Raw genomic sequence first — 26,690 nt, 5'->3', positions numbered from 1 at the left:
GCATACTTTAGCATATGGGTGTGTGTGTGTGTGTGTGTGTGTGTGTGTGTGTGTGTGTGTGTATATACAAAAACATGTACATAAGAAAGAATTATCTTTATTTTTAAAATTTTCTGTCTACAATAGCATATACTAATATCCTTATTTTATAGATTATAAAATCAAGACTTTGTAAGGGAATTTCAATGATTAAGACCGCTGGTGAGTTAACCAGCCTGGACTTAAACCCAGGTCTCTTGATTCCAAATTAGAATCCTCCCATCTCCCAAAATTACCTTCTGGCTCTGAAATTCTAAAATGTTCTGACTGTAAGAAGAGAGCTTCAACTTAGTCAATATGTTACTTTCTGGGAGTGAGGATTCAAGACAAGTGAATTGTAATTAATCAGCCACACACTAAGGACACAGTAGGATCAAATCCAGTGTTATCACATTAAGGAAGTTAATATCTGTTCACCATAGTATCCTATTTAGTGATCATTTAACTGAGAAAAATAATCTCTAGCTCATTATAATGTACTTGTCACAACTATATATGTTCAAATATGTTCTAAAAAACGTCCATTATTTTTAATTTTGATAAGCTTCATGCTGTTCCACTGACAAAAGAATATAAACTGACAAAAGAATATAACATTTGACTTAGTAAAGAACATAGTAGTGCTAATAAACTTTACACTGCAAAGTTTTTTCCCATGGCAAATTTTCTTAGTCATTCTGGTTCTGGAACTTTCAAACAAAAACATTTCAGAACAGTACCAAAGCAACGCTCTTACACCCAAGTTATTGATAACCTATTTAATATTGTACAGAGTTTTCTTTTTTTAAAGGTAAAACTTAGTTTCTGAATTCTCATTTTCCCTGTTTTCTAGTGTGAATTTCTGAGTGGAAATATAACACTTTACTGGTACTATAGTGCTCTTCTGAGGAGTCAGGGACCTTCTAAAACTCCCAGGTTTCATCACAAAGAGGATTACAATAGATTTATTGTACACAGGAAGTGAGTTATGAAGTGTTTTCTGTTAGGCATCATTTTAACAGAGAATCTTGAAAATTTGGTGTTGGCAGAAAAGAACACTCTCGCCTGAATGAACAAATTATTTTTCTGAGCCCAGATTTTCCCATAAACTCAGTCTTCCTTGAAGAGTTATCGATTTACCTCTTGGCTTATGAATTACTAGTAAGACTAAAAGAATCAAAAGGAAAATTAAAAACATATACTTCAAAGTGAACAAAGAGGTGAATATTTTTTAATCCTCTTTGATATGACTGTAGTTAGAGAAAGCCCAGAAACAGTTATGTATACAGCCATTATTTAAATAATGTAGTTTTTGGAATAATCAGATACTTTCCCCCAAAAAAAATAATCATTATGAATGACAAAGTAAAATGTTAGTAATATTTTGTAGTCATCCATGTCAAATATGGTTCTCAGAACTTAATCTTATATATTAAAATGTTATTCATAATAAAATCAGTAAATGCATTTAATCCCAAGGCTATCCTAGATGTATTCCAGAACAATTTTCATGAGCCTTAGAAGTGAAGAAAAAGACAAGCAAGTTTCTCTCTCATGTAGAAAGCTTCTGTAAAAAATTGGATTAATTTTATAACAGAATGGAAAATGCACAGTTGGTTCTATTTCTTGAATATCCTTGCCCATGTTCAGGATATTTTCAAATATATTTTATTCTCCCTGTATTGTTTTATAACCAAATATTTCTTTTCCTCAGGTCATAACTTAAATAATATAAACTTATGAAAACTTCTTCTAAGTCATTGTTGCCACCATACTCCTTACCCCATTACTCTTATCACATTCATTTTTGCCCTCATGTGATTTATAATTTTGTGTATATTCTGCTTAGTTGTTTTGCTTGTTTAATTTTTGTGAATTTCTTTGGCATATAAGGTCTATAAAGCTATTTTATCTCAAGTGTAAGTAGATTTATCATGAAGCTAATGGTGTTTAAACTTCAGAGATGACTGCTTGACCTATATTTGTAAGTCTACCTTTGTTTTCTTTAAGAGGAAGCCCAAATTTAATAAATACTGGGGCACAAAAGTCTGAATTTGCCTTGACACGACAAACTCATACTAAGGTTAGCTATAACAAATCATGCCTGTGTATAAGCCTTCCCCTTGTGGTGATATAAATATAGGCTCTGTGGTAATTTATACTTGAAGAGATCTGAAGTTGAACTATAGTCCTAATTCTTCTAAACTCCACCTGGGAATCAGTTTCCACATCCATGAAATTGGGTTAACATTATCTTGGGTAGCTATATGAATTGGAGCTATATATAAAGAGATTAGTATAATCAAGTACTTATATATGTTACTGTTATTCTTATTTGTCATCATTATTATGTAAGTAATGAAGAATAGCTTTCTAGCATGGTGTCCTATTTCCTTCTTGCTAGAATCCTTTCTATAAAAAACAGGAACTGAATGACTAGAAAAAAAAAACTGATACTTTTCTGAGAGATTTCAAATGACTGTGATGCACTTTGGTCTTCTTATATGAGGAGCCACTTAAATGAGAGAAAATCTTAGAGAATTAAAGATAAACTGCACAAGCAAAATTTCAAGCTGACCCTGAAAGAAGTAGAAACTATTAATCTTCACCTTACTTCAATATACAATTGGGACAAGATCCTGAGAGGAGAGATGTAGGACAGTATACCACAGAACTCCTATAAAATGCTTTGGTTACATAAAAATATATTTACATATAGTATTATATTTCAAGTAATACAATTACTTGAAATTGAATCTCTATGTTGAAACACTATATATCATATATGCAATAAATGTGTATACATTCTTATTTGATATATTACATGTATATGCACACACATATATTAAATATGATTCACTGCTAACCTCCTGAAAGAAAATGATTTATTATTTTTATGGTATGAAAGAAAGTACATTCTAAAAGCAGCTTCCATGTAGCATATATTTTGATCAGGGCCATCTTCATAAGCATACCAGCTGTACTATTACCCAGGGGTCCACATTTTTAAGATTTCATGCTTCCTTTAAATGTCTACTGTCACAATATTTAAATCCTTAATGATTATTCAACAAAGAGCCCTACATTTTCATTTTTCACTGAACCTGGCAAATTGTAAAACTGTTCCTGATTTAAACATACTTTTAACTATGAAATCCTAATTTGGGGGGCGGTACCAGGGATTAAACTCAGGGACACTCAACCTCTGAGCCACATCCTTAGCTCTATTTTGTATTTTATTTAGAGACAGGGTCTCACTGAGTTGCTTAGTGCCTCACTTTTGCTGAGGCTGGCTTTGATCTCGTGATCCTTCTGCCTCAGCCTTTCAAGTCAATGGGATTATAATCGTGTAACACTGTACCCAGCTGAAATAATAAATTTTGACTAGAAAATTTAATATGGTTATCATTATGTGTATATGAGTACATATGCACATACACAAAATATTCATATAAAAATGTCATTCAATCATTCAGTAAATACTGAGGGGAGATTTATATCTTTATTAAGAATATATTACATTATTACTTTATTATTTATTGCCAAAACATTGTGTATTTTATCAGAAAAAATAGAAAAATCAAGAAATTTTAATATTCCTGTTTCAGATGTACTAAAGAATGTCTTTTTCTTTGCAATACTGGGGATTGAACATAGGACCTCACGAATACTAGGCAAATGCACTACAATGGAGCTACATCCCAGCTTCAAATAAGGTTTTTCACTTGAAAGTTCTTTATTAACTATTCAGAGGAAGGTCAGTGACTTTAGAAGCATTATCCCCATTGTCAACCGTGAAGCATCTCTTTTTCTCACTACGTGGTCAATTCAGTTCTCAGTGTGCTCATCCAGTATAAAGTATATCTTTACTGTCAGAAAAATAACTTTCATTATGCAAAATAAAGTGATTGGACTGCCAAAAGCAATGCTCATGAAGAAAAAACAGCAATTTTCTCTCTTTGTATAAATAAAGCTGGGCATAATAACAGTATGTTGAGATTTAGGAATTTTGGAATTCTCTTTTATTTCTTTGTGTGGTTTCAGAATTCCTTTGGTTAGCAAATTAGAATACATAGAGAATCATTTTGGCATAAAACATCAGGTAATCACCAGAAACTTACATAATTCAAAACTTAAAAAAATAAATATAAGCAAGTGATCAAATTAAGCATTTCAATAGAGGCTGTGATAGCAAGGGAAGTCTCATAATTCCCAGTGGCTTTCAAAATAAAAAGTAGTAAATCAAATTTCATTGTGTCCTCACAGAAAGCACCATGATAGCTCAATCCCTATCATAGAAGTGGGATTACCAAATGTTTGCTTCTAAGCAATGATGGCCCTAGAAAGAAAATTGCCAATCTTCAGCTTATTCAAAAATTCTAAGTCTTTACTAAGCCAAATCAACAAATCTACACTTTGAATTCTGTTTTTGCATCCCCCTGGAAAATCTCCAATTAAAAATACAATGAGGAAAAGTCCTCAAACCTCACCCCATCTTTGTCAATCAAACTCTTATTCATCCTTTTTTGTAGGTCGAAATACTAATTTTTTCAGGACAATCTTTCTAAATTTGTTGAATCAGGTTTCATCCAATAATTCCATCTCTGTCCTTTTTTCATAATCTTTAATAATTTTAATGTGTGTATATTGGATTTGTATGTGTCCTTCCCACAATATTATAAACTAATTAATAAACTCTACTGAAAGCAGTGTCTACCCAGATTTTGCTCATAATGTTACCTTCAGCTCATGGACCAGTGCATGGCCAAATTACATTACCAACAAATATCTGTTGACATATGGATCATTTACTTATTTTATATTTATAAAAAAATTAAAAATTAAAAATTAAATTGGAGGAAATATATAAAGTTGAATTTTTATTCAAAGTGTATAGAATAAAATTGTGCTTATTTCATATAAGAATACATTAGTCTGACTTTGAGATTCCCATGCCTTGTGTGAAAGAGAAAACTAACTGCCCACCAGATAAAAATAATAGAATTTCTCTTAAATAGAAGAGCTAAGGGGCTGGGGATGTGGTTCAAGTGGTAGCGTGCTCGCCTGACATGCGTGCGGCCCGGGTACCACATACAAAGAAAGATGTTGTGTCCGCCGAAAACTAAAAAATAAATATTAAAAAAAGTTCTCTCTCTCTCTCACTCTCTCTCTCTCCCCCCCTCCTTCCCTCTCTCTTTAAAAAAAAAGAGCTAAGAGTGTATTTACTGAGAGTTTTTTTTAACTGAATCCCCTGCTTCTATCATAAACAATAAATATTACATTAATGTTTTCCATATAGTGACTAACTTTATAGTTTGGACAAAATTTTTTAAACATAATTTTTCTTATTAATATAATAGTAATATTATAAAAAATCAAAAAAGTCTAAATCAGAAAGAACTGAACAGGGTTGACAACAGTACATGCAACAAAATGAAGTTCTATACTGTCAAGAAGTCTTTCCCCCTCTGACCAGAGACAGCTTATAACCTCTTCCTTATGATCGGTTTAGCCTTGGCTATTTTCAAGGCTTTGGTAAAGTTCCAATAAATATAAACTATATGGATAAGTGAAAGTTTTCTATTATTTATAAGCTTCAGTTTCTTTGCCTTTATAGTCCATTTAATAAAACCCATACCACAGGACAAGTAGGACAATGCACATAAAATACTTTCTTGTATAATATGGGTTCTTGACAAATTTATTATTATTATTATTATTATTATTATTATTATTATTATTATTATTATATTTTCCCTACCTCATTAATCTTTTCTCTATGATATCGTTATCCATTAACAGAAAGATATTTTAGAGAATGGGATAGGAATACCTGTGGGCCCTCTTCTATAATTCACTCACACCTTAGATCTATGAAGTAGCCTGGGGAACTAAGCTAATTAATAATTTCCCTTCCTTAGGACTTATCTTGTCTGTGGCAGTTGCTAACATGGCTTCCCATTCCCTCTTACCTACACACTGAGAGGGTTAGTTCCAACAGTCCACTAAAAGTGAAAATTAAAAAAGAAAACAACTAAAGAACAAATCAAAACCCCATAGCTGAACAGATTTTAAATGTTGTTAATACCCATAGTATCCATTTCATTTTCAAACAATATTTTCTAAATTAATTAATTTTATATCATATTTGATAGGAGTACTTTACATTTTTAAAAAACATATTTATTTTTTAATTGTAGTTGTACACAATATCTTTATTTTATTTATTTATTTTACATGGTGCTGAGGATTGAACCCAGGTCCTCTCATGTGCTAGGCAAGCTCTATACCGCTGAGCTACAACCCTAGCCCAACTTTTTTAAACTAAGAGTTTTCTAATAATACTCTTCTTTATAGAAAAAAATATATATATAAGCCTCTAGTTTTAACTTAATTAAACTTATCTCTTTGCTTGTTTGGCATTCTTTTTCCCCTTAAATTCATATATCTTTCCTTTTTTCAGCCCAAGAAAAATTTAACCCCTAAGCAATCACAACTTGTCATTATTAGCACATCGGTTTTTTTTTCTTTTTTTTAATTGGTTGTTCAAAACATTACAAAGCTCTTGACATTATATTTGTTTGACAAATTATTCCTTTCTAAGCAAATAAATGTCATTCCACTTGAAGTTTCTTTTGTATTATTTAAAAGTTTCCTAGAGAATGTAAATTTATTTAGTTTTAATTTTAATAAGCATTAAGTGTCAAAAAAAAAGTACTCAAACAGGCTAGTCCAGTAGAAACAGAGGCCTAGGAAGCTAAATGTTTGGTCAAGTTCAGAGGCATGCTGGAACTGAGCCGTTCCTGAACTTCACATGTCCTAGTTTCAGTTTGGTATTCTGTGAATAACTCTTCATTGTGTCATATTATCATTGCTATGCCTTTGAAAATACTTGGAAGTAAGAACAATTTGTTGCTCTTATGTTGAAAGTTACTGTAATGGAAAGAAGGATGAATTGAGCTGTAAACTATGTTGATTTCCATTTAGTGCACTGAAGACATATAGACAAGCTCATTCATACTGCATTTACACTTCTAGAATGGCACTTAGTACATGTATTTGTTAAATAAATTATAAGCAGGAAGAAGGTAGCCCATGAGTTGACTAAAAAACATAAAAATTGTAATGATGAAATAACGGACATTGTGAAGTTTAATGTCTGAATGTAGCCTTTCAGTTGGGGAATTACAGACCTTAATTTTGCCTATTGAGGCAAATATTTCCATTGAAGTTGCTCTTCAATGGATGCTAGCACTCAACAGGTACTATCATTTCAAAGAGGGTAAAAAATATACAGTATTTTGAGACTTTAAAAGCTTTTGTTCTAAATTTAGTACAGTATATACAACTTCATAGTTCCAGTTAATATTATGATCAGAAATTGTACAAGAATATATTCTTCTAGGTGTAATAGAATTTTAAGATTCCAACTGATGACCAATAGTCCTACTAATCCCCTCCCATTGAAAGCCAGAAGGAATATCACTTTTATGACTAGGTTACTGTTATATGGCATATTTGGTTTTATGAAAGGAGACTGTCCTCGGTGGACCTAACCTAAGCACGTAATCTTTTAAAAGGGACAACACTCTTCCTGATGAAAGTGATCTAAATTGCTGGGGATTCTACATGAAGGAGTTTCTTCACTGCATGCTTCAATAATGGAGAGGGTTAAATGGCAAGAAATACAAATTCTAGGAGCTAAGAGTGGTGCATGTCTGGCATCTAGCAGAAAAGAAGTGAGGACCTCAGTTTTACAACCATAAGAAACACAATTCTGCCAATATACTGAATCCTTGAAAGAGATCCTTGCCCACATCCTCTTGATAAGAATTCTGCCCATCACACAGGACACCTTGAGACTGAGATCCTGAACAGAAAACATGGATAAGCTGTACCCAAACTACAGACCTACAGAATTGTTATGGTAAATAGGTCCTAATTTAAGCCACTAAGTATATGATAATTTGCTATACATAAATAGAAAACCAAGGCACTCAATATCTCAAAGTATGGCTAAAGACTTTTTTAGTACTTTCACAAAGTTTGATTCCAATAAATATTTACTAGAACTAGTAATTTGGTTACAAAGTGTTTTCCCTTAAGTACTTTCATTTAATCATCCCATCCACTTAGTAAAAAAGAATACCTTTATTCTTCACCCTGAATTTTCTTTTTTTAAAAAATAGAGACCTATATAGAGTAATTTCATTGCTCAAAATCACAGAGGCAGACAATGAAATAATGCCTAAAAGTTAAACCAAGGCAAGGTATAATTAAGTAATTAAGCTTTTAAAAGTGTGAGGCCTGGACTAGTATTAAACATTTAAGATTCACCATTGCGGAGTCTAGGATGAGGCAAATGAAGTATTTGCCTTTAAATTAAAATATAAAGCAAGAAAGAACCTAAAAATATCTCTGTTATCAACATAATGAAGCTTGAGGATGAGAATGCCATCAGAACTTCAGGTGTTCATTGGCAGCGTGAACACTGAAATATGATTGCAATCATATTGGAAACAACAAATTTAAAGGTGAACAATTTAGTCCAAGTTGGACTGGAGCAGAATCGGGGTTAAATTGTTTCCAGATCATGTATAATGCCTTCTTCTGCTTGAGAAGATATTATTATATCATTCAGGGAAGAGTAGGACTGGTGCAGGACAGGGAGAAAGGAACTTACAGTAGAAAAAAGCACTTAAATTTCGTTATAATGGTTGAATGATGATAAACATAAGCCTCTTTACCCATAGTGGAGTGTCTTTGCTCTATGATATTCTACATTTCCAGACTTATTAGCCTATAAATATGTCCCAAAAATTATATGCTCAAGAAGTAAATATTCACTGCAAAATGTAAACATTTAACTTACTAACAAGTGAGAAATTGGAAATTTTCTTTTAATAAAACTATGAAAACATTAGCATACTTATTCAAACAAATGAATTACTTCTACATTTACCACATAATAAATAGAATCTTGACATAAACTACAAGAATCCTATATTGAATAAATGTGTCAACTCAGAAAGAAGAAGGCCACAATTTATATTTTAGGTTTACATGCATACTAGGTTAGATAATAACAACACTCATCACTTGCCAAATCCATATTATAATTTATAAAGAAACAAAATCCAACTTGCATACTGACTTAGTAGCTGTGTGGAAAGAACACAGAAATTATATATTTTCAGGGAAAGATAGTGTTAAAGAAATAATATTAAAATTTTCTGTTTACCAAAATTACATATATGTAGGTACAAGTAATATTTCCTGGCAAAGATTAGGGCCTGACAATAGATAATTCTAATAATACTCATGAATAATATTTATTAATAGATGAGTTATTCGGCCAATTATCAACTGATTTAGGATTTTTAAATTAAAATTACATAAAATAAAATAAAATATTGTTACACTCTAACAAAAAACTTATCTACATTTTGCCCATGCCCTGAGACTTTCTGTGAGGCTGAATTTAAAGGAAGTGAACTAATTAATCTGGTGGAGGAAATTTCAAAACAGTACAGCATTCAGGCAGTAAAATGGATATTGATAGCAATTTTTATCCAAGTTCACTACAAGACGCAAGAACAGGGAGCAAAACTAGAGGAAGGGATTTTAATAATTTGCAATTTGACCAGAAGAGGACATGTAAAATGGACCAAGAGAGGTATGGTTGTTGAGATTATAGTCACTAAAGAGATGATAAAATGCAACAGAGACAACAGGAAAGATGCATTGAGGGAATCTCAGAAATTGTCAAGACCACACCCATTGCAGGTTCAGGGATGTAAAAGTAAAAATTCCTTTGAGATGAGACCATGGGAGCACCCTTCTTGCTTGCGAAGTTATTTCACCATGCCCAGCTGCACATGCACTCAGAGTACACTACAGCCATATCCCAAAGGGGCTCCTCTACTGATCAAACTAGTGGCAGAACTTGGCATTGCACACTTGGTGTTGGTTCCGCAGGAGTGCAGGATGGTTGAGTTAGGGCATCATGAAGGCTTCCATCAATATTTTAAAAGGAGTACCTGGAAGGCCAGGCAAAGTGTGTCAAGGTTGAAATTCCTATAGGTTACCACTGAGAGGGAAATATGTGAGGCTATGTAGATAAAACCAAAGCTAAAATGGATATCCCAGGAATTAAGAGATTCCAATAATATGGATTGTGTGTTGAGGAATACTGCTGATTATAGACAAAGCCAAGCTAAGAAAGAGACCATGGTCACTACAAACATCAAAGCCAATGGTAGGCAATGCTGGAACTATTAAAACTATGGGAACTCTTGGAAATGGACTAAAAATGCACCCTGCACTGTGAGGTGGACATGAGCTTTTGGGGGCTGGGGGTAGAATGTTATGGTTTGGATATGAGGTGCCCCCCCAAAATTTTCCTGTATTTATGCAGGAATATTCAGAGGTGAAATTCTTAGATCGTGAGAACTGTAACCTGATCAGTCCATCCTAGTTTGAGTGGACTAATTGAGTAGTAAAATTCTAGGCAAATAGGGTGTGACTAAAGGAGGTGGGTCACTGAGGGCATGTTCCAAAAAGGTCCATCATCCCTGTGGCCACTTCTCTTTTCCCTCTCTGCTTTCTAGCCAACACAATTGATCAGCTTTCCTCCACCACTGCCCTTTCATAATGGTGTTGGCCTTACTTCAGGGGAAAGCAATGGAGTAAGCCAACATGGTCTGAGACTTCTGAAACAATGAACCAAAATAAACTTTTCCTTTTCTAAAATGTTCCTGTCAGGTATTTGGTCACAGTGATAAAAACCAAAGTAAGACAAATAAAAACTGAAACTATAGTCAGTCCCTGGGAACCTGCAAAATCTTTTAAATCCAGCTGTTTGGAAGCCCCTTTAACCAAGCTGTAAAGGAAAAACTCATCAGTATACTAATTCTTATGAACCATACAAGAAGATGGAAAATTACTCAACTGATTTAAGTTCTCCTTGATAGAAAAAACTACATTATGATGGCCCAAGAAAAGTACACTTGAGCCAGGCTCACACATATAAAGAGATAGAGAAAATATTCTAAATAAAGTTACAGCCAATTTAATATAGCAGTGAATTAAATGAAGAAATAAGGAAACAAGCTGTGCCTAAGGAAAGCAGACCCCATAACATTAGAAAAAAAATGTGTATTGGAATTTACTGTTAACAGAGAAGAGAAAGCATTTGACCATGTGCAGATGTAAAGAAAAAAAATTGGTTAAAGGTTCAATAATTGTTCATGGTAATAACTTTGTATATTAGAATAGAGTTTTCATATAAAAAATCAAGGAAAATCTACCTAGATGTTAAATATTAGAAGCATTCCCAATAAAATCTGAAATAAGGCACAAAAGAATGGTACCAACTATCACTGATCAAACTTGAACTGGATTGTATATCCAGCATATAGCTATATTCACGAATACCAAAATAAACTAGAAAAAAATCCTAAAATTTGTCCTGGACGTCAAAAAGCCTGAATAGTTCAAAACCACCTTGATCAAAAAGAACAAAGTAGGAGGCATTACACTACCTACTTTTAAATTATGCCATAAAGCTGTAGTAATCAAAACAGCCTAGTTTTGACATCTGGACAGATATACAGAACAATTGAACATAATAGAGAGCTGAGAAGTAACCCACACATCTAAAGTCAACTGATTTTTGACAAATGTGCTAAGAAAATACCCTGAAAAAAAGACAGTCTTTTCAACCATGGTGCTGGGAATATTAGATATCCATATGCAGTAAAATGAACTGCATATTTCCAATCCCTTACCAGTTACAAAACTCAACTCAAAATGGAATAAGACTAAAATCTAAAACATGAAACTATTAGAAGAACACATAGTAGAAACACTTCAGAATACTAAAACAGCAAGCTTGTTTTTGTTTTTGTTTGTTTTACAGTACCCCCTAAAGCATAGAAACAGAAGCAAACATAGACAATAGGATTATATCAAATTTTTAAAAAAATAGCTTCTATTCAGGAAAGGAAATACATCAAGTAAATAAATAACCTATAGAATAAGGGAAAAAACTTGCAAATTACTACACATCTTAAAAAGGGGCTAATGTAAGGAACTCTATATAACAACTCAATAATACAACACAATACAAAAACTCAACAACAAAGCAAACACCCAATTTTAAAATGGATAATAGATCTAAACAGAAGTTTCACAAAAGATGTACAAATGGTCAACAGTTATATAAAACAATTGTTCAATACCACAAATCATGAGGGAAATGAAAACCAGAACCACAATGAGATATCATCTCACTCCAAAAAGAATGGCTAGAATCAAAAGACAAAAGCTAACAAGTGTTGGTGAGGAGGTAGAAAAAAGGGAACTCTTGTATACTGTTGATTGGAATGTAAATTAGTACAGTAATCATGGATGACAATATGTAGGTTCCTCAAAAAATTAAAAGTAGAATTACTGTGGGATCGAACAAACCTATGAGATATCTGAAGGAAAGGAAATCAGAATGTTGAAGGGGTATCTGCACTCAAATGTTAACTTAAACTGTATTTCTACAATACCTAAGAAATTGAAACAACCTAAGTGTGCATTAATTGAAGAATGAATAAAGAAAATGTGGTACATCTAAACAATGGAATATTATTCAACCATGAAAAACAATGGAATCCCATCATTTGCAACAACACAGATAGAACAAGAGATAATTATGCTAAGTGAAATAAGCCAAGCATAGGAAGACAAATACTGCACAACCTCCCTCATAAGTGAAATACTTTTAAAAGCTGGCCTCATAGAAGTTGAGAGCAGAATGGTGGTTACCATAGGACAGAAAGAATATGGAAGGGGAATGATTAATAAATGAATACTAAGTTATAGCTAGGAGTAGGAAGTTCCAATGTGCTATTGCACAGCAAGGTAACTATAAAATAAACATATGCATATGTTTACTCTGATTACAAAGTTAATATATATGTGTGTGTGTGTGTGTATGCATGTGTATAAATGTATATATGACATCACAATGCCTTGTAAATGTATACAATTTCCACATTTTAATGTATCAGGTAAGAAATTAATTTAAAAACAAAACAACATCCAAATGGAAAGAATAAAAATATACAAAACTTTATCAAATCAACTATTAAAATGAACTCAGACTCAGGTACAAGATGTAGCAATAGAGCAATAAGAGGAATATACTATGTTTAATTATGGTGAATATAATACTGTACAGATTTTTATTGTACTGAAATTATTTATATATTTAAGACTTTATCTGATGGAGCCAGCCTCAAGTTAGCATTAGGGAGATAAATTAGCATCTATAAGTAATCAATACAAGACACTGAGTAAGGATTAAGAGGACCATCTACCCAAGTAAAGAACCACAGAGATATACCAGCAGGAATGCTAGCCTCAGGCTTCACCTTATTTCCTACTCAGGATGCTCAGTGAAATGACAGCCTTGGTCTGAGACCAATTGACCCACCTCAGCATAGGGAGAAGCCCAAACTCTAGTAAAAATCAATGAAAAGACTTTATCTGACTTCTCAAGAAATTCCACCTCTCCAGAAAAAAAGTGGGCTGAAAAAGCCCTGCCCCTATTAAGCAAGCAGGGTCAAGTGGGTGGGGCCGGAAGTAGACAACAGTCATTTCCGGTTCAGTGTGCTGTGGAGTCCAGGATAAAACCTTCAAATAAAGGAATCCTAGGAACCAGCGGTTTCAAGGTGAATATATGGGCACTTTTCCCCCCAAACAGAGGCAGCCCCACAGAGACCCACCCTGCCCCTTGTCAATCCTGGGTGGCCCAAGAAGTCACATCTGTTAGGATTATCACCCCCATATATTCTCTTAGTATTTCGTGGGATGGGAAGCTCTGGTTGGAAGCAGGCTGCCTCAAGTCAGTAGAGGAAGGAGTCAAAGTATTGCTCAGAATTAAAGTCAATATCCTGAGTAACAAAATCTCCCAGAACAGGGTTGCACTCTGCTCCTGCCTTGAGGGTTCCTAGAGCAGTACTCAAAAGGGAACTAACAGTGGCAGTTGTTCCTGAAACCAAGATAGAATCTCCCTAATGAGTCTGTTCACATTTTCTCATTTTTCATCTTCTAGGGTAACCTATTCATCAGTCCACCTGTTTGCACTAAGGCCTGCTGTCTGTATCAAGAGTCATTATGCCTCGAGGTCAGAAGAGTAAGCTCCGAGCCCAAGCAAAACGCCGCAAGGCCCGTAGTGAGAACCAGGGTCTAGGGACTGCTCAGGCCACTGAAACACAGGGAGAAGAGTCCACACCCTCTTCTTATACTTTCTTTGAGAGTAGACCTCAAAATATTTCAAATGCTGGCATACTTGGAACTCCTATGTTGCCTCAGGGAACCCCATCCACCACCAATATCACTAAGGCAGATGATTCAAACATGGATTCAGATGAAGATGTCCAAAGCCAAGATGAGGGAAGTTCAGATTCCTGTCAGGTTACTGAGGGCTGGCGCAAAGACCCCTTAAACAAGAAAGTGGTTTTACTGGTACAGTTCCTAATAGACAAATATCAAAAGAAAGAGCTGATTACAAAGGCAGACATGTTGAAGTATGTTATCAAAAAGTACAAGTATCACTTCAATGAGATCCTCAGGAGAGCCTCTGAGCACATGGAGCTGGCCTTTGGTGTTGACTTGAAGGAAGTTGATCCTATCAGGCACTACTATGCTCTTGTTAGCAAACTAGACTACACCCTTGATGGAACAATGGGTCATGAAGAGAACATGCCCAAAATGGGTCTCCTAATGATTGTACTGGGTGTGATCTTCATGAAAGGCAACTGTGCCTCTGAAGAGGAGATCTGGAAGGTGCTGAATATGATGGGTGTATATGCTGATAGGAAGCACTTCATCTATGGGGAACCCAGGAAGGTCATCACTGAAGATTTGGTGCAGCTAAAGTATCTGGAGTCCCAGCAGGTCCCCAACAGTGACCCTCCATGTTATGAATTCATGTGGGGACCAAGAGCCCATGCTGAAACCAGCAAGATGAAAATCCTAGAGTTTTTGGCCAGAATCCATGATACTACCCCCAATGCCTTCCCATCCTGGTATGAAGAAGCTTTGAAAGATGAGGAAGACAGAGCTCAAGCCAGAGTTGCAGCAAGGGCTCGCAATACTGCTATGGCCAGTTCACATTCCAGGGCCAGGGAAAGGGCCAGCAGCTTCTCCCATGCTAAATGAAATCTGAGCTTTGTTCTTCACTTTTTCCTTGAAAAGGTGTGTAAACCTCCTAATAGTAGAGGGCTAGTCAGGGGCTGGAAGGAATAGGTGAGTATCATCTTTACTTTCTTGTTATATACTGGTAACTTGGAATTTTACTGTTCTTTCCTTTTATTCTAGGTTGTATTTCAAGTATTGAAATTTGAGGAAGATTGATATCTTTGTGGATATGAAGAACAATGAGCATTCTTAATGGATGGCCATGGTGGGTCTGAAGGGAACACAGTGTATATGTTTGTGTTCCCATTCTATATGCCTAATTTAGAGTATTGTGCTGTATTTCAAATTTTTCCTTAATAAGTTTCATTAACTTTATAATATAAAATTATTAATGACTTTTTACATATTTATTATTTAATAGTTTTAAGATTAGGAGTTTTATTATTTTGTACAACAATTGGCAAATCTGTCATAGTTAGTGAACCAGAACAAGAAAACTTGGCAGTGGAATAGGCATTTCTTTGAAAATTTAAAAGAATTTAGCAGTAAAACTTGAGGGATCAAGAAATAAAGGGGGAGAAAAGTAAAAGGTATTCAGTCTTTATTCCATTTCAGTTTGTTTTCTAAAGATAAAAGACACATAGATTTTTTAACTTATTAAAATATAGAAAAAAATAAATGTTTATAAACTAGACTTCATGTTCACTGGCTCATTTATTTCCAATTACTAATTGAGTATTTGCTCTTTGGAAGTGATTTTGTTAGAGACAGGGAAAGTAGGACACAAAACTTTACAGTCAAATAACAGTAATTCTATAAGGAAAATGGCAAAGTACCTTCTAATACCAAAAGCTAAGTAACAAGAAAGAAGTAAGTAGGAAGGGATTTGGGAAAAGTGAGGGGGAATGTCTGGTTACAAATAATAAAGTAAGTATATCCTAAGGAAAGGCCCTTTGAGGCTTTGGGAAACTACAGTCCTTCACTGATATACAGTAGCCTTCTGTATCCATGAATCAATCAACCACAGACCAAAAACATTTAGGGGGAAAAATACACGTGTACTGAACATTCCCAGATTTTTTCTTCTTTATTCCCTAATGATATTGTATAAGAACTGTTTTATATCATTTACTTTATATTAGGTATAAGTGATGGTGAGATGATTTAAAGTACACAGGAAGGTTACCTAGGTATATGAAATACTATGCTATTTTATATAAGGGACATGAGCATCCATGGATTTTGCTATCCTGGAATGAGTCCTCTCAAGGGTACCATGGGATAATTGACTTTTAAGTTGGTCATTGACTAGATTAAGCTGTGAGACTGATGAGCCAAGATCAAACACTCACGATGTGTGTCAACACAGAAGGACAAAACCGTAGATTGTAAACCTGTTCTTAAGAGCTAACTTGGTATCCAAAATAAACCACAAGGAAACTTTCTCCTAGGTTAAAAATGAATAGTGTCCTGGGATATCTCATTCACATTTAGTTGCACATACAATGCAAGCCATTTATTTCATGCACAGACAATTTCTAAATAAGAGTGAAACATGCTTGAAGTAAGATGCCTAGAAGCTACTGTCTTGGTTCTGTTTGTCCTTAACTGAGACAGTTAGATCTCAATGCTTTAAAAAGACATTTTAGGTAAGTTATCATGCATGCAATTTAGAAAAATTTCATATGTGATGATTATGAAATGAATGAAAATTGGAGTGTGGCTTGGATAGAAAGATATCTGGGTGGGAAGTTGTTGGTTCTTGACACAAATTTTAGAAATTCAAGTTGCATACAACTGAAGAAGACTCCCCCACATTGTAAATGAACTAAATTACCCTCAAACAAGGAAAGTTTTATTTGGACTTACTTGCTCTGGAACATTATGGACTAATTTGGTATCCTACAAAGCTACATGTTCTCTTGAATTAATAATAAATAAATTTCCCTAGAGGGGAAGGTGGTATCATGCTAACTACCATTCAGTAAAGATACAATAGTTTCCAGACTCTCTGCTAAGTGCTTTATATCCATAACATATATCCTAACAGTCTTGCAAGATAGAGTTTATAAAACATAATTTACAGAACTTATCATGTTCTTAAGTGATAAGAGATATTGCTTGGAATAGACTTCTGATCTAACCTGGCTAGAATTTTTCTAGAGTCCATGTTTTTCCACTTCTCCTAACTTCAGTCAGACCTTTTGGCTCTTAATTAAATATTATTTTCACTACTCCAAAAATATTACAGACTATTAAAATGACAGTACTCTCTAGCCAAAGTACCAAAAGCAGGCCTAAAGAAAGAAGGCAAATATAAGAATAAGGCTAAGGTAGGGTTTATTTTGGACTTCATTTTCTGAGGATCTTCCTATGCCTAGCCCCAGGTTTCCTTAAGCGTAGACTTTTCCCAGGTGCTGGCACATGAGTCTTATACCAGCACATTCTCACAATGAGTAAACCTTTCCCTTGTGCATTCTTCAGTGTGCTTTCATGTCCAAACTGGAATCATATCTGCTGATAAGAACCTTATCTTCACTGCCTTCCCCGAATGGTTCACCCTTTCACCCTTGCTTCCTATAAAACTGGTGGCTCAGAATCACCTGCCCACCCCTGGACTTAGAGCATTACAACTTTCTGTAGATGTCCCATCCCACATCTCTACAATAGGTTCAAAATCTATTCCAAATGAGTTGGTGATTAGCATGTGATTTCTGATTTTGCATGGAAAATAGTTGCTCTTGGGATGTAGTTGAATAAGCAATCTAAATATTATCAGTAGGTTTTTAAATGGATATGTTGTTTGATCCTCACAACTGAACAAATACACACATGGGTGAGCTTATGTAGATAATCAAAAATTTAGCCTCCCTCATTAGTTGAAGATGAGGAAAGGCCATGAAAATGGCTATATAACAAAATATACTGTGGTTGAATTCCTCAAAACACCCTAGAATTCTTTCAAGAGGGGAAAAGGTATTTCTTAGCAGACATACTATTATTTATCAGCAAACAAAAATAAGAGGCATCAAAAGGATGGTGAATTATTAGTTGCTCCAGAGGAGAATCCTGGTTTTGCCTTGTGCCTAATGGCACTTGTAAAAATGTATCCTGCATGTTCAGTCATGTTGAGGTATGTAGGGTTCAAAAGATTTTAAGATTTTCACCAGGAACAAAAGAAAGGAGCACATTCTCAATATATTGAGACTCTAGAATTTATTCAAAGGTCAATACAAGAAAGGTGCTACTGAGTGTCTTCACTTGAAGTTGAGCTTTTCCCTGCTGAGATTGTATAGGTTCCTTTTGAAAATTTGATTTGATTCTATATTACAAAGCACCAATCACCTAGTAGGCTCTCAAAAACCAATGGAGAATTTCAACCCAAATTTGGCCTTCTTAGAAATTCTATCAGGGATAGAGAAGACTATTATGAATTCTAATAATTTCTCCTTTATCTAGAACCTCAATCATGTTGAAGATTAGAATTTGTAAGATTATGACATTAACAAATAGGAACTTAGGAGTCTCATCCTCTTGAGACTAAATGAAGTGAGGTCAGTGTAAAAAGGTCCAACTGAGCAAAAGGTGAACCCTCCCTGCTGAGATTTCACTGAGTCTTTTCAAAAATTAATTGTAATATTGTAATTGTTATATTTGTTCCTTATTTTGTCCTGAATATTTTTACATGTGTATAGGATTCTTATTTTCTCTCATTCCCCTTATTATATCGCATAAAATGCATTTACTTCATATATAAGTTTTGTTAATTTACATCTCAGTATATAAATGACAGGATAATGAAGAGAAGAGTGATAATAACTGATGAACTTTGCATCCTCCTCTGGTGTTATCTTGCATGCAAGAAAGTTGTTTCTTATCAGGAGAAAGTATTATTTCATTATTGCCTTTATAATTTAAATACATTTTAAGGAGATATAGATTCTACATTACCAAGGGGTGGACTGTGATGTTAAATTTTATTTGTCAACTTGGCTAGGCTATAGTGCTTAATTGTTTTGAAACACCATTCAAGATGTTGCGAAGCTCTTTATTAAAATCAATTCTCAGATAAATCATTAGAATTTGAATAAAGCAAATTATTTCCATAATTATGGGAAGAATATATCCAATCATATCCAATCATGAGTCTCAAGAGCAAAGACAACTATCCCAAAGAAGCTGTTCTGCCTCAAGATTGTAATACAGAAATCCTGCCTGAGCTCTTTGTCTACTGGCTTGCAGTGTCAGCCATATATATATATATATATATATATATATATATATATATATATATATATATATATACACACACACATAATGTTGTAGATGGACACAGTACCTTTATTTTATTTATTTATCTTTCTGTGGTGCTGAGGATCAAACCCAGGGCCTCACACCTGCAAGGCAAGCGCTCTACCACTGAGCTACAGCCCCAGCCCAACAGTGTCAACTCTTGAATTTTCAGCCTACTGGCTCATCTTGCAGATTTCAGTCTTGCTGATCTCTACAACTGTTACCAGCCATTTCATTAATCTTGCAATCTCAGGATTCTCTGGAGAACTCTGGCTAGTTAATCTTGAATCCAGGACCATTGCTTTACTCATTTTCTTAACCAATCATTTGGGGTTGATTATTTTTGATTTTCTGACAGTGAAGTGTGACATTTTATTTCATTTCTTGTTTTATTATAATTGTTTGGGTATCCAATAAAATATTCAAAACCAGTGCTGATAATGGGATATCAAGGAAAAGCTTTTAATATTTTATAATTTTGTATTTTGTTGTGAATTTTGTAGGTACTTTACTACAGAATAAAGTTTTTTTAAAAAAATTAAGTTTTATAAAGGTTTCTAAAAATAAATAATGAAAGCTGAAAAAATGAAAATTAGAGGCAAGAGTAAAAGGGAGATCAATAGAGGAGAGGTAGAGAATCAACGGGGAGGAAGGAAGAGAGTGAAAAAGAACAGAAATAAAATAGACCCAAATAGCTATATGAATGTATGAATATATTATGATTTCCACTTCATAATGATGATACCTCAGTGAAAAATATTTTTATAAATAAATAGAAGATCAGAAAAGTAGAGGAAAAGGAACAGAGGGAGGGAGGAGATGAGGGGGGAAAGTACTGGGGAATGTATTAGAGCAAATAGTGCTATGTGCACATAGGAATATGTCACAATGAACCCCACTATTATGTATAATTAAAAATGCAGTCATAAAACAGTAAAAAAAAAGAATGCAATACTTTATTTGAAAGCACCTGTCATGTAAGAGGCTTGGAAGAATATGGATAACTGCAAGACAAACGATGTCTCCTCAGAAAATTCCACCAAGCAATGAAGATGTTTTCATAACAAACTCTATTATTTGCCCTTTTATCAAGCACCTAGTATGTAACAGTTTATGGAAGTTCAAGTGCTCCTTCACATAGTGTCTTGTTCTCCTTCCTGGGCTAATGAGGAGACTACCTTATTCAATCTACCTGTCATTAGTAACAGCCCTTGTCAATGAAATAGGGACCCTTGAGATGAGGAATCACATGTGTAAGCAGTCTATATCACTGGATCAGTCAGTGAAGATTCCTACCTACCCACACAAGATTTTAAAATAATTTTTAGTTTATTGAAATATGTGGAGGAAACAAAGTGTGTCCCCCAGATTCCACCCAACACACTAAACAATGTGAAAAAAAGTAAGCACCCATTAAAAAATCAACAAAGAAAAACTGTGTGTGTATGTGTTTGTTTGTGTGTATGTGTGAGTGGAGACTTGTAATGGAAGTGACATATTATTCCCTCTGGAATAATCTCAGGCCCCTCCCCATTCTACTTCATAGAACATGTAGCACAGGCAGTCATTTGGCTTACATATACCTACATGAAGCATTAACTGAAGTATCAATAATATATTAAAGTATCAATTATGTATATTATGGTAAATTAGCCTACAGTGTAGTGGATAAGATGGTAATGGAACAAATGCACTCCCCTTATCCTCTTAGTACATGAAGATTGCAAGAAATGTTGCACTAACACTCTGTTACTATGGCAATACTAAAAAGGTTCATACAAAAAGAATGGTCTGGAAAATGGACCAAGAATTTTAGTCTGATTTTAATATAAGTTTATGCCTGGCTCTAGCTTGATCACAAACTGTTCATGAATCTCTTTTGCAGTCTGTGTAGTTCAGTAGATAATCAGGTGCCTACTCTGCAAATGAGGTATAGGAAAAAGAAGAACCAAGAATGACCTATGCATATTTGTCTTGAAATAGTGCATGTACAATGATGGCATTTATTGAGCAGAGGAAGACTAGTTGTTGGTGATAGAGGCGAGAGTTCTCATTTGGCCATGTTAAGTTATTAATACATATTAAGCATACAAGAAAGTATTAAGTAGGATGTTTTTTAAGATTATGACACAGATGAGAAAGTCTATTCTAGAAAGAATAATTTAGGATTCATTGGAGTGTAAATGGGGTTTCATAGAGGTACATAGATGTCCTTGGAAGAATAACATGTAGAGAAAAGGAAAGGAGAATTGGGACAAATTTGGACACTCCCCAGCAGTAATATATGCAGCAGGGAGAAGGTGAAAAAACAGATGACATAAAAACCAGCTGAGATAGTATGAAATCTCCCATGAAAATGTTCCAGTCATATTTATTAGCTATTTGAAAAATTAAGATAGTAGAGCACTGTGGCAAAGAAAAATATTTTTATGCTTTCATTCTTTAAAAAGTATATTCCACATAAGAATTTATGAGTATGAAAAATGAACTTTTATTATTTTAAGTCATTCATTTCCAGGTTTTCTTTGTTGCATCATCTTTCATTTACTATCTGACTAATGCGTAACTATTATTTTTGTGTTTAAATATAGTTAAATATTTAATTATGAAGATAATACATATATCCTTATTATGAAAAATTCTAGCACTGCTAAATTACAATGTCTCTCCTTTTTTTTCAAAATTCAGATACCTCTTCAGAAATGACCACAATTAACAATCTGCTATGTGTCATTTTAAAGATGATCTGAGATTTTTTCATATATAGAAGTGCTAAAAATGTATTAATTTTTTAACACACATGGGTAACCATGCACATCCCATTCTGCTTCTCGACTTTGTCAGTTAGTAAAATGAATGCAGAATATTTCCATGACAGCATAGAGATCCACCTACTCTCTGGCACTCTAAGTATGTTTGTATAATAATTCATTCAACATTTTCTTCCTAATGGAACTTCAAGCTATTTACCACTTGTTGCTATTAATAAAATTGAAATCAACAACTTTGGAAATGAAATCCTGGGGAAAAGTATATATGTTTTCTAATAAGTCACAGCAAAACAAAAATTGGGTTAAAGTCAAAGAGTATAAAGACTGAAAATATTTACAAATACTGCTGAAGTTCCATTTCAAAAATGTTATAGCAATTCTTAGTTTCCTAAATTAATATGTGTGAATGACTTGCATTGTTATAGATATATATTTTACCATTCTTTACATTCTTGTTAAACTTTGGGGTGAGAGATACTGTCTTGTTATTTTAAACACATGGAGCTGGTCTTTGGCCCTTGAATTGAAGGATGTTGACCCTAGCAGTCACTCTTCCCATGTCTTCTGGCTGCTTGTGTCAACAAGTTATAACTCTACAAGAGAAATATGAGTTGTGGTAAGGCACTACTCAAGAGTAATATTTTTTGATGATTCTGCTATGCATGGTCTTCATGATGAGTAATCACCTTCCTGAATAGGAAGTATATGAATTTTTGATTATCAATATAATGCAGATTCAAAGGATGTACTTCACCTATGGGAATCAAGGAAGCTCCCCAGAGATATGGTGCATGAAATGTATCTGGAGTACAAGCAAGTGCCCAAAATTGATCCTCCATACTACGAATTCTTGTGGGTCCCAGAACTCATGCTGAAATAAACAAAATAAGAGTCCTAAAAGTTTTGACCAAGATCAATGGTACTACCACTGGCTCCTTCCCAAATCTGTATCAGGAGGTTTTGAGAGACCAGGAAGAAAGCAGGACTGAATTTGGCACTACCACCATGGATAATACATGTTCCAGAGCTATGATCAACTACTTCTCCCACCTTTAATGAATCTGAACCTATGATCAACTACTTCTCCCACCTGTAATGAATCTGAACTAATTTCTTTACTTTGTTATTGAAGAGAGTTGTCAACATTCTAAGTAGTGAAGTATTGGACTGGAAAGAACACAAGATCTATTATTTTGCCTTCCTGCTTTATGTAGCATCTTGAAAATTTTTCTTTTTTTCTTTCTTTCTCTTTCAAGCATTTCTTAATTCATTCTTTTACTCATTGGTTCATAATTTTTTTTCTTTCTAGTTAATTTCTAATGTTTTTCCTTTTAATAGGAATTTAAATAGATTCAGAATATAATTATATGAATCACCACTTTAATTATGTATCTGTCACTGTGTATCAGGTTTAAGAGTACAAACTATGCTATTTTTAAAAATCAAATTTGGAAATCTTCCATCATATTTTATCATACAGAATAGGATAACACAGTATCAAGTAGGTGTTTCTCTGTAAATACAATAGAAATCAGAAGTAAAGATTAAGGACTGAGAAAATAGATGTAAATAAAATGAAATATTGCACATAAAATAGGACAGATAACTTGCCTCTTCTGTTTCACAGGTCCACATACAGAGAGTATATCCAGCTGGTGTGCCTAATAAAGTATCCTACACCCTGGGAGCCTGCAGCTAGAACTGTAGCTGGACCTCATTTAGATAAGACTTGGATTTTTAGCAGATATTGTAATGGAGTCAAGACTTTTTGGGATATTGGAGGAAGGTGAATACATTTTGTATAAGGTAAAGCAAGGAAACTTTGGGGAACAGAAAGTAGACTGGCTAATAATCTCATGGGACTCCCATCAGATCTACCTTAGTGTTCATGTCTTTGTATGCTCTAAGTGTAGTTAGTCCTGTGACTTGCTTTTAACAAATATATTATGGGGGATGTAATAAGATATCACCTACATGATTACATTATTATGTTAAAGAGATGATTAAAAACAAAATATTCTCTAACTCAAAAATTCCTCTCTATAAAATATGAAAAATAACAAATTCAGTCTCAGTAAGGAGAAGGTTTTCCTTAAAAAATGAATTACTTCTGGTATGGAAAGGGACTTTTAAAATAAGGGGAAGGGGACTACACTGTAATAGAACATAGTGGCTATAGGATTGACAAGTATCTCAAGAGTTACCAAAAAATATCTTCTTTAAAATTTTTATTATATTTTACTGGACACATAGTAATTATAAATATTTAGAAGATACAGTATAGCATTCCAATGATCAGATCAGGGTAACCTCAGACATACATCATTTCTCCATGTTGGGAACATGCAAAACCCTAGAAGCTACATGGAAATACTCAATTAATTGTTTCTAACTATAGTAATTTTACAGTGCTATAAAACATTATTTAAATAGAATAGTAAACAAAAGCTAGAAAGATCCAGCTGTGTGAGGAAGTGGGGTGAAAGTATAATGTGGTTTGACAGGAGATCACACAATATTTTATTCCAACACCAACCTATTCTCAAGAGGTGTTTGATGCTGGCTCCAATGATATTGAGACAAAGTTCAGGAACCTGGAGAAAGAAGAAAAGCTTAACAAGTTTGGTAATAAACATTTTGTTTTCACTGATCAACAAGGCCAAGTGGTTCTGTTAATCATGTACAAGACAAAAGAAAGAGAACATTGAGGGTGTGTCTAGCTTTGTCAATATAAACAAGGAAGTTATCCATAAGTCTTATGTAAGTAAGGTTGGCAAGGATGTTTCATTGCAGTAAGCCTTTTTCTGGAACATAAAGAAGGTAGGGGGATTTTTAAATCTTCACTGGTTTTATAAGATTATAGGACTTAGATAAAGTTCAAATTATCATAAAGGAACAAAAAAGTTTTATTATCAAATAATCATTAACCTGGAATATGATGTACATTACAGGCAATTTGCTAAAGAGATAGCTAAAACAGAAATAAATTCCTTTTATTTATATATCTAGCAAACAACCTATTACATGCTGATCCTTAAGATAAAAGATAACTAGTCTTTAAGTAAAAGGATTTGATGGCACCATTTGTCACACATAATTATTCCTAAATTCACCTAGTAATTGGGGTAGCTAATTGCTTCATCCAAAGGGAAAACATTCCTGGGTTATAAAACTGGCAATTGGTTTATTCAGCTTTTAAAAGAGAAAGGTTTTACATTTACAAGTTTTCTAAAGGTAAATACCCTAAGGAAAAAAAAATGGTGGGGGAAAAATCTCACTCCTCTTTTCTTTTCTTTTTTTTTCTACATTCTAAATAATTATAGAATTCTCTAATTTCTCTACATTTTTCTATAAATGATTTTAGAAATTGGCAGGAGCCACAAAACCCTTCAGGAATTCATTGCCATAAATAGTAGCTCCTTTATAAGAAAACACAAATAAGAATATAGACATGTATGATTAAGAAAACAGAGAGAGGCTGGGGTTGCAGCCCGGTGGTAGAGCTCTTGGGTTCTATCCTCAGCACCACACAAAAATAAATAAAAGTATTATGTCCATCTAGAATTAAAAATATTTTTTAAAAGAAAATAAAACAGAGAAAAATTAGATCATACATAAGGACAAAAGACATTTCAGATAATGATACTCAAGTAACAAGTCAGAATACATGTACAGTTGTGGCTAAAAGGGTTAACGGAACAATGCATTTAATTCATTTAAATTCTAGATCATGGTCAACTGTTTCTCTAAAATGTAACTTCTGCTCTTTTCATTTAGAGCTGAACAATGGGCATTTCATAGGACACCTGGCACAAGTGCCACAAGAAAAAGTCCTGCCACAAGAAGTATAAGATAGGATGTCCTGCTGCCAACATGAAAAGTGGTCCCTGCTGCATAAACAAAGTCCATGTGTGATAAAGCAACAAGAAGCACTGTGTCCTGATGTGAGGAACTTCTCCTGGGCCTCTGAGTGTTGACTCACAAAATAAGGATCATTGATGTTGTCTATAATACATCCAATAATGACCTGGCATGTCCCTAAATCCTGGTGAAGAACTGCCTTATGCTATCAACAGTACACCATACCAACAGAGTGGCATAGGTCTGACTATTCACAGGCCATGGGCTGCAAGAAGGCAGCCAAGCTGATTCCTGAGGAGGAAGAGATTTTAAACAAACAAACTAGTAAATAAAATTAAAAAGAAATACAATGAAAGGAAAACAGATGGAAAATTCTGTACTCTTTTGGAGGAGAAGTTCTAGCAGGGCAAGCTTCTTGCCTGTATTGTGTCAAAATGGTCACTATGGCCCAGCAAATGGCTGTGTGCACTAAAGGTCAAGGAGCTGGAGTTCTTCTATCTAATGAAAATCAAGTCCCAGAAGGAAAATGAGTCCTCCTCCCTCCTGAATTAG

General features: G+C 34.1%; 1 protein-coding gene and 1 pseudogene across 1 annotated transcript; both read left to right on the top strand.

The window, feature by feature from the left end:
• The first annotated feature begins 14,134 nt into the window (after positions 1–14,134).
• Positions 14,135–15,236, top strand: LOC101955891 (melanoma-associated antigen B18). Its single transcript, XM_005329163.3, has one exon. It carries the CDS (start codon positions 14,188–14,190, stop codon positions 15,232–15,234), a length of 1,047 nt encoding a protein of 348 aa, XP_005329220.1. The 5' UTR covers positions 14,135–14,187; the 3' UTR covers positions 15,235–15,236.
• An 8,793-nt stretch (positions 15,237–24,029) lies between these two features.
• LOC101960971 (small ribosomal subunit protein eS8 pseudogene) lies at positions 24,030–26,690 on the top strand (annotated as a pseudogene).

Source organism: Ictidomys tridecemlineatus, chromosome X, assembly GCF_052094955.1.
Source record: "Ictidomys tridecemlineatus isolate mIctTri1 chromosome X, mIctTri1.hap1, whole genome shotgun sequence".
In the NCBI taxonomy this organism is placed as follows: Eukaryota; Metazoa; Chordata; class Mammalia; order Rodentia; family Sciuridae; genus Ictidomys; species Ictidomys tridecemlineatus.
The sequence above is the reverse complement of the archived record's forward strand: the minus strand, read 5'-3'. Positions and strand labels throughout refer to the sequence as shown.

What these genes read in the sequence shown, in the direction of transcription:
- LOC101955891 (XM_005329163.3), top strand. Translation starts at nt 14,188, where the DNA reads ATGCCTCGAGGTCAGAAGAGTAAGCTCCGAGCCCAAGCAAAACGCCGC.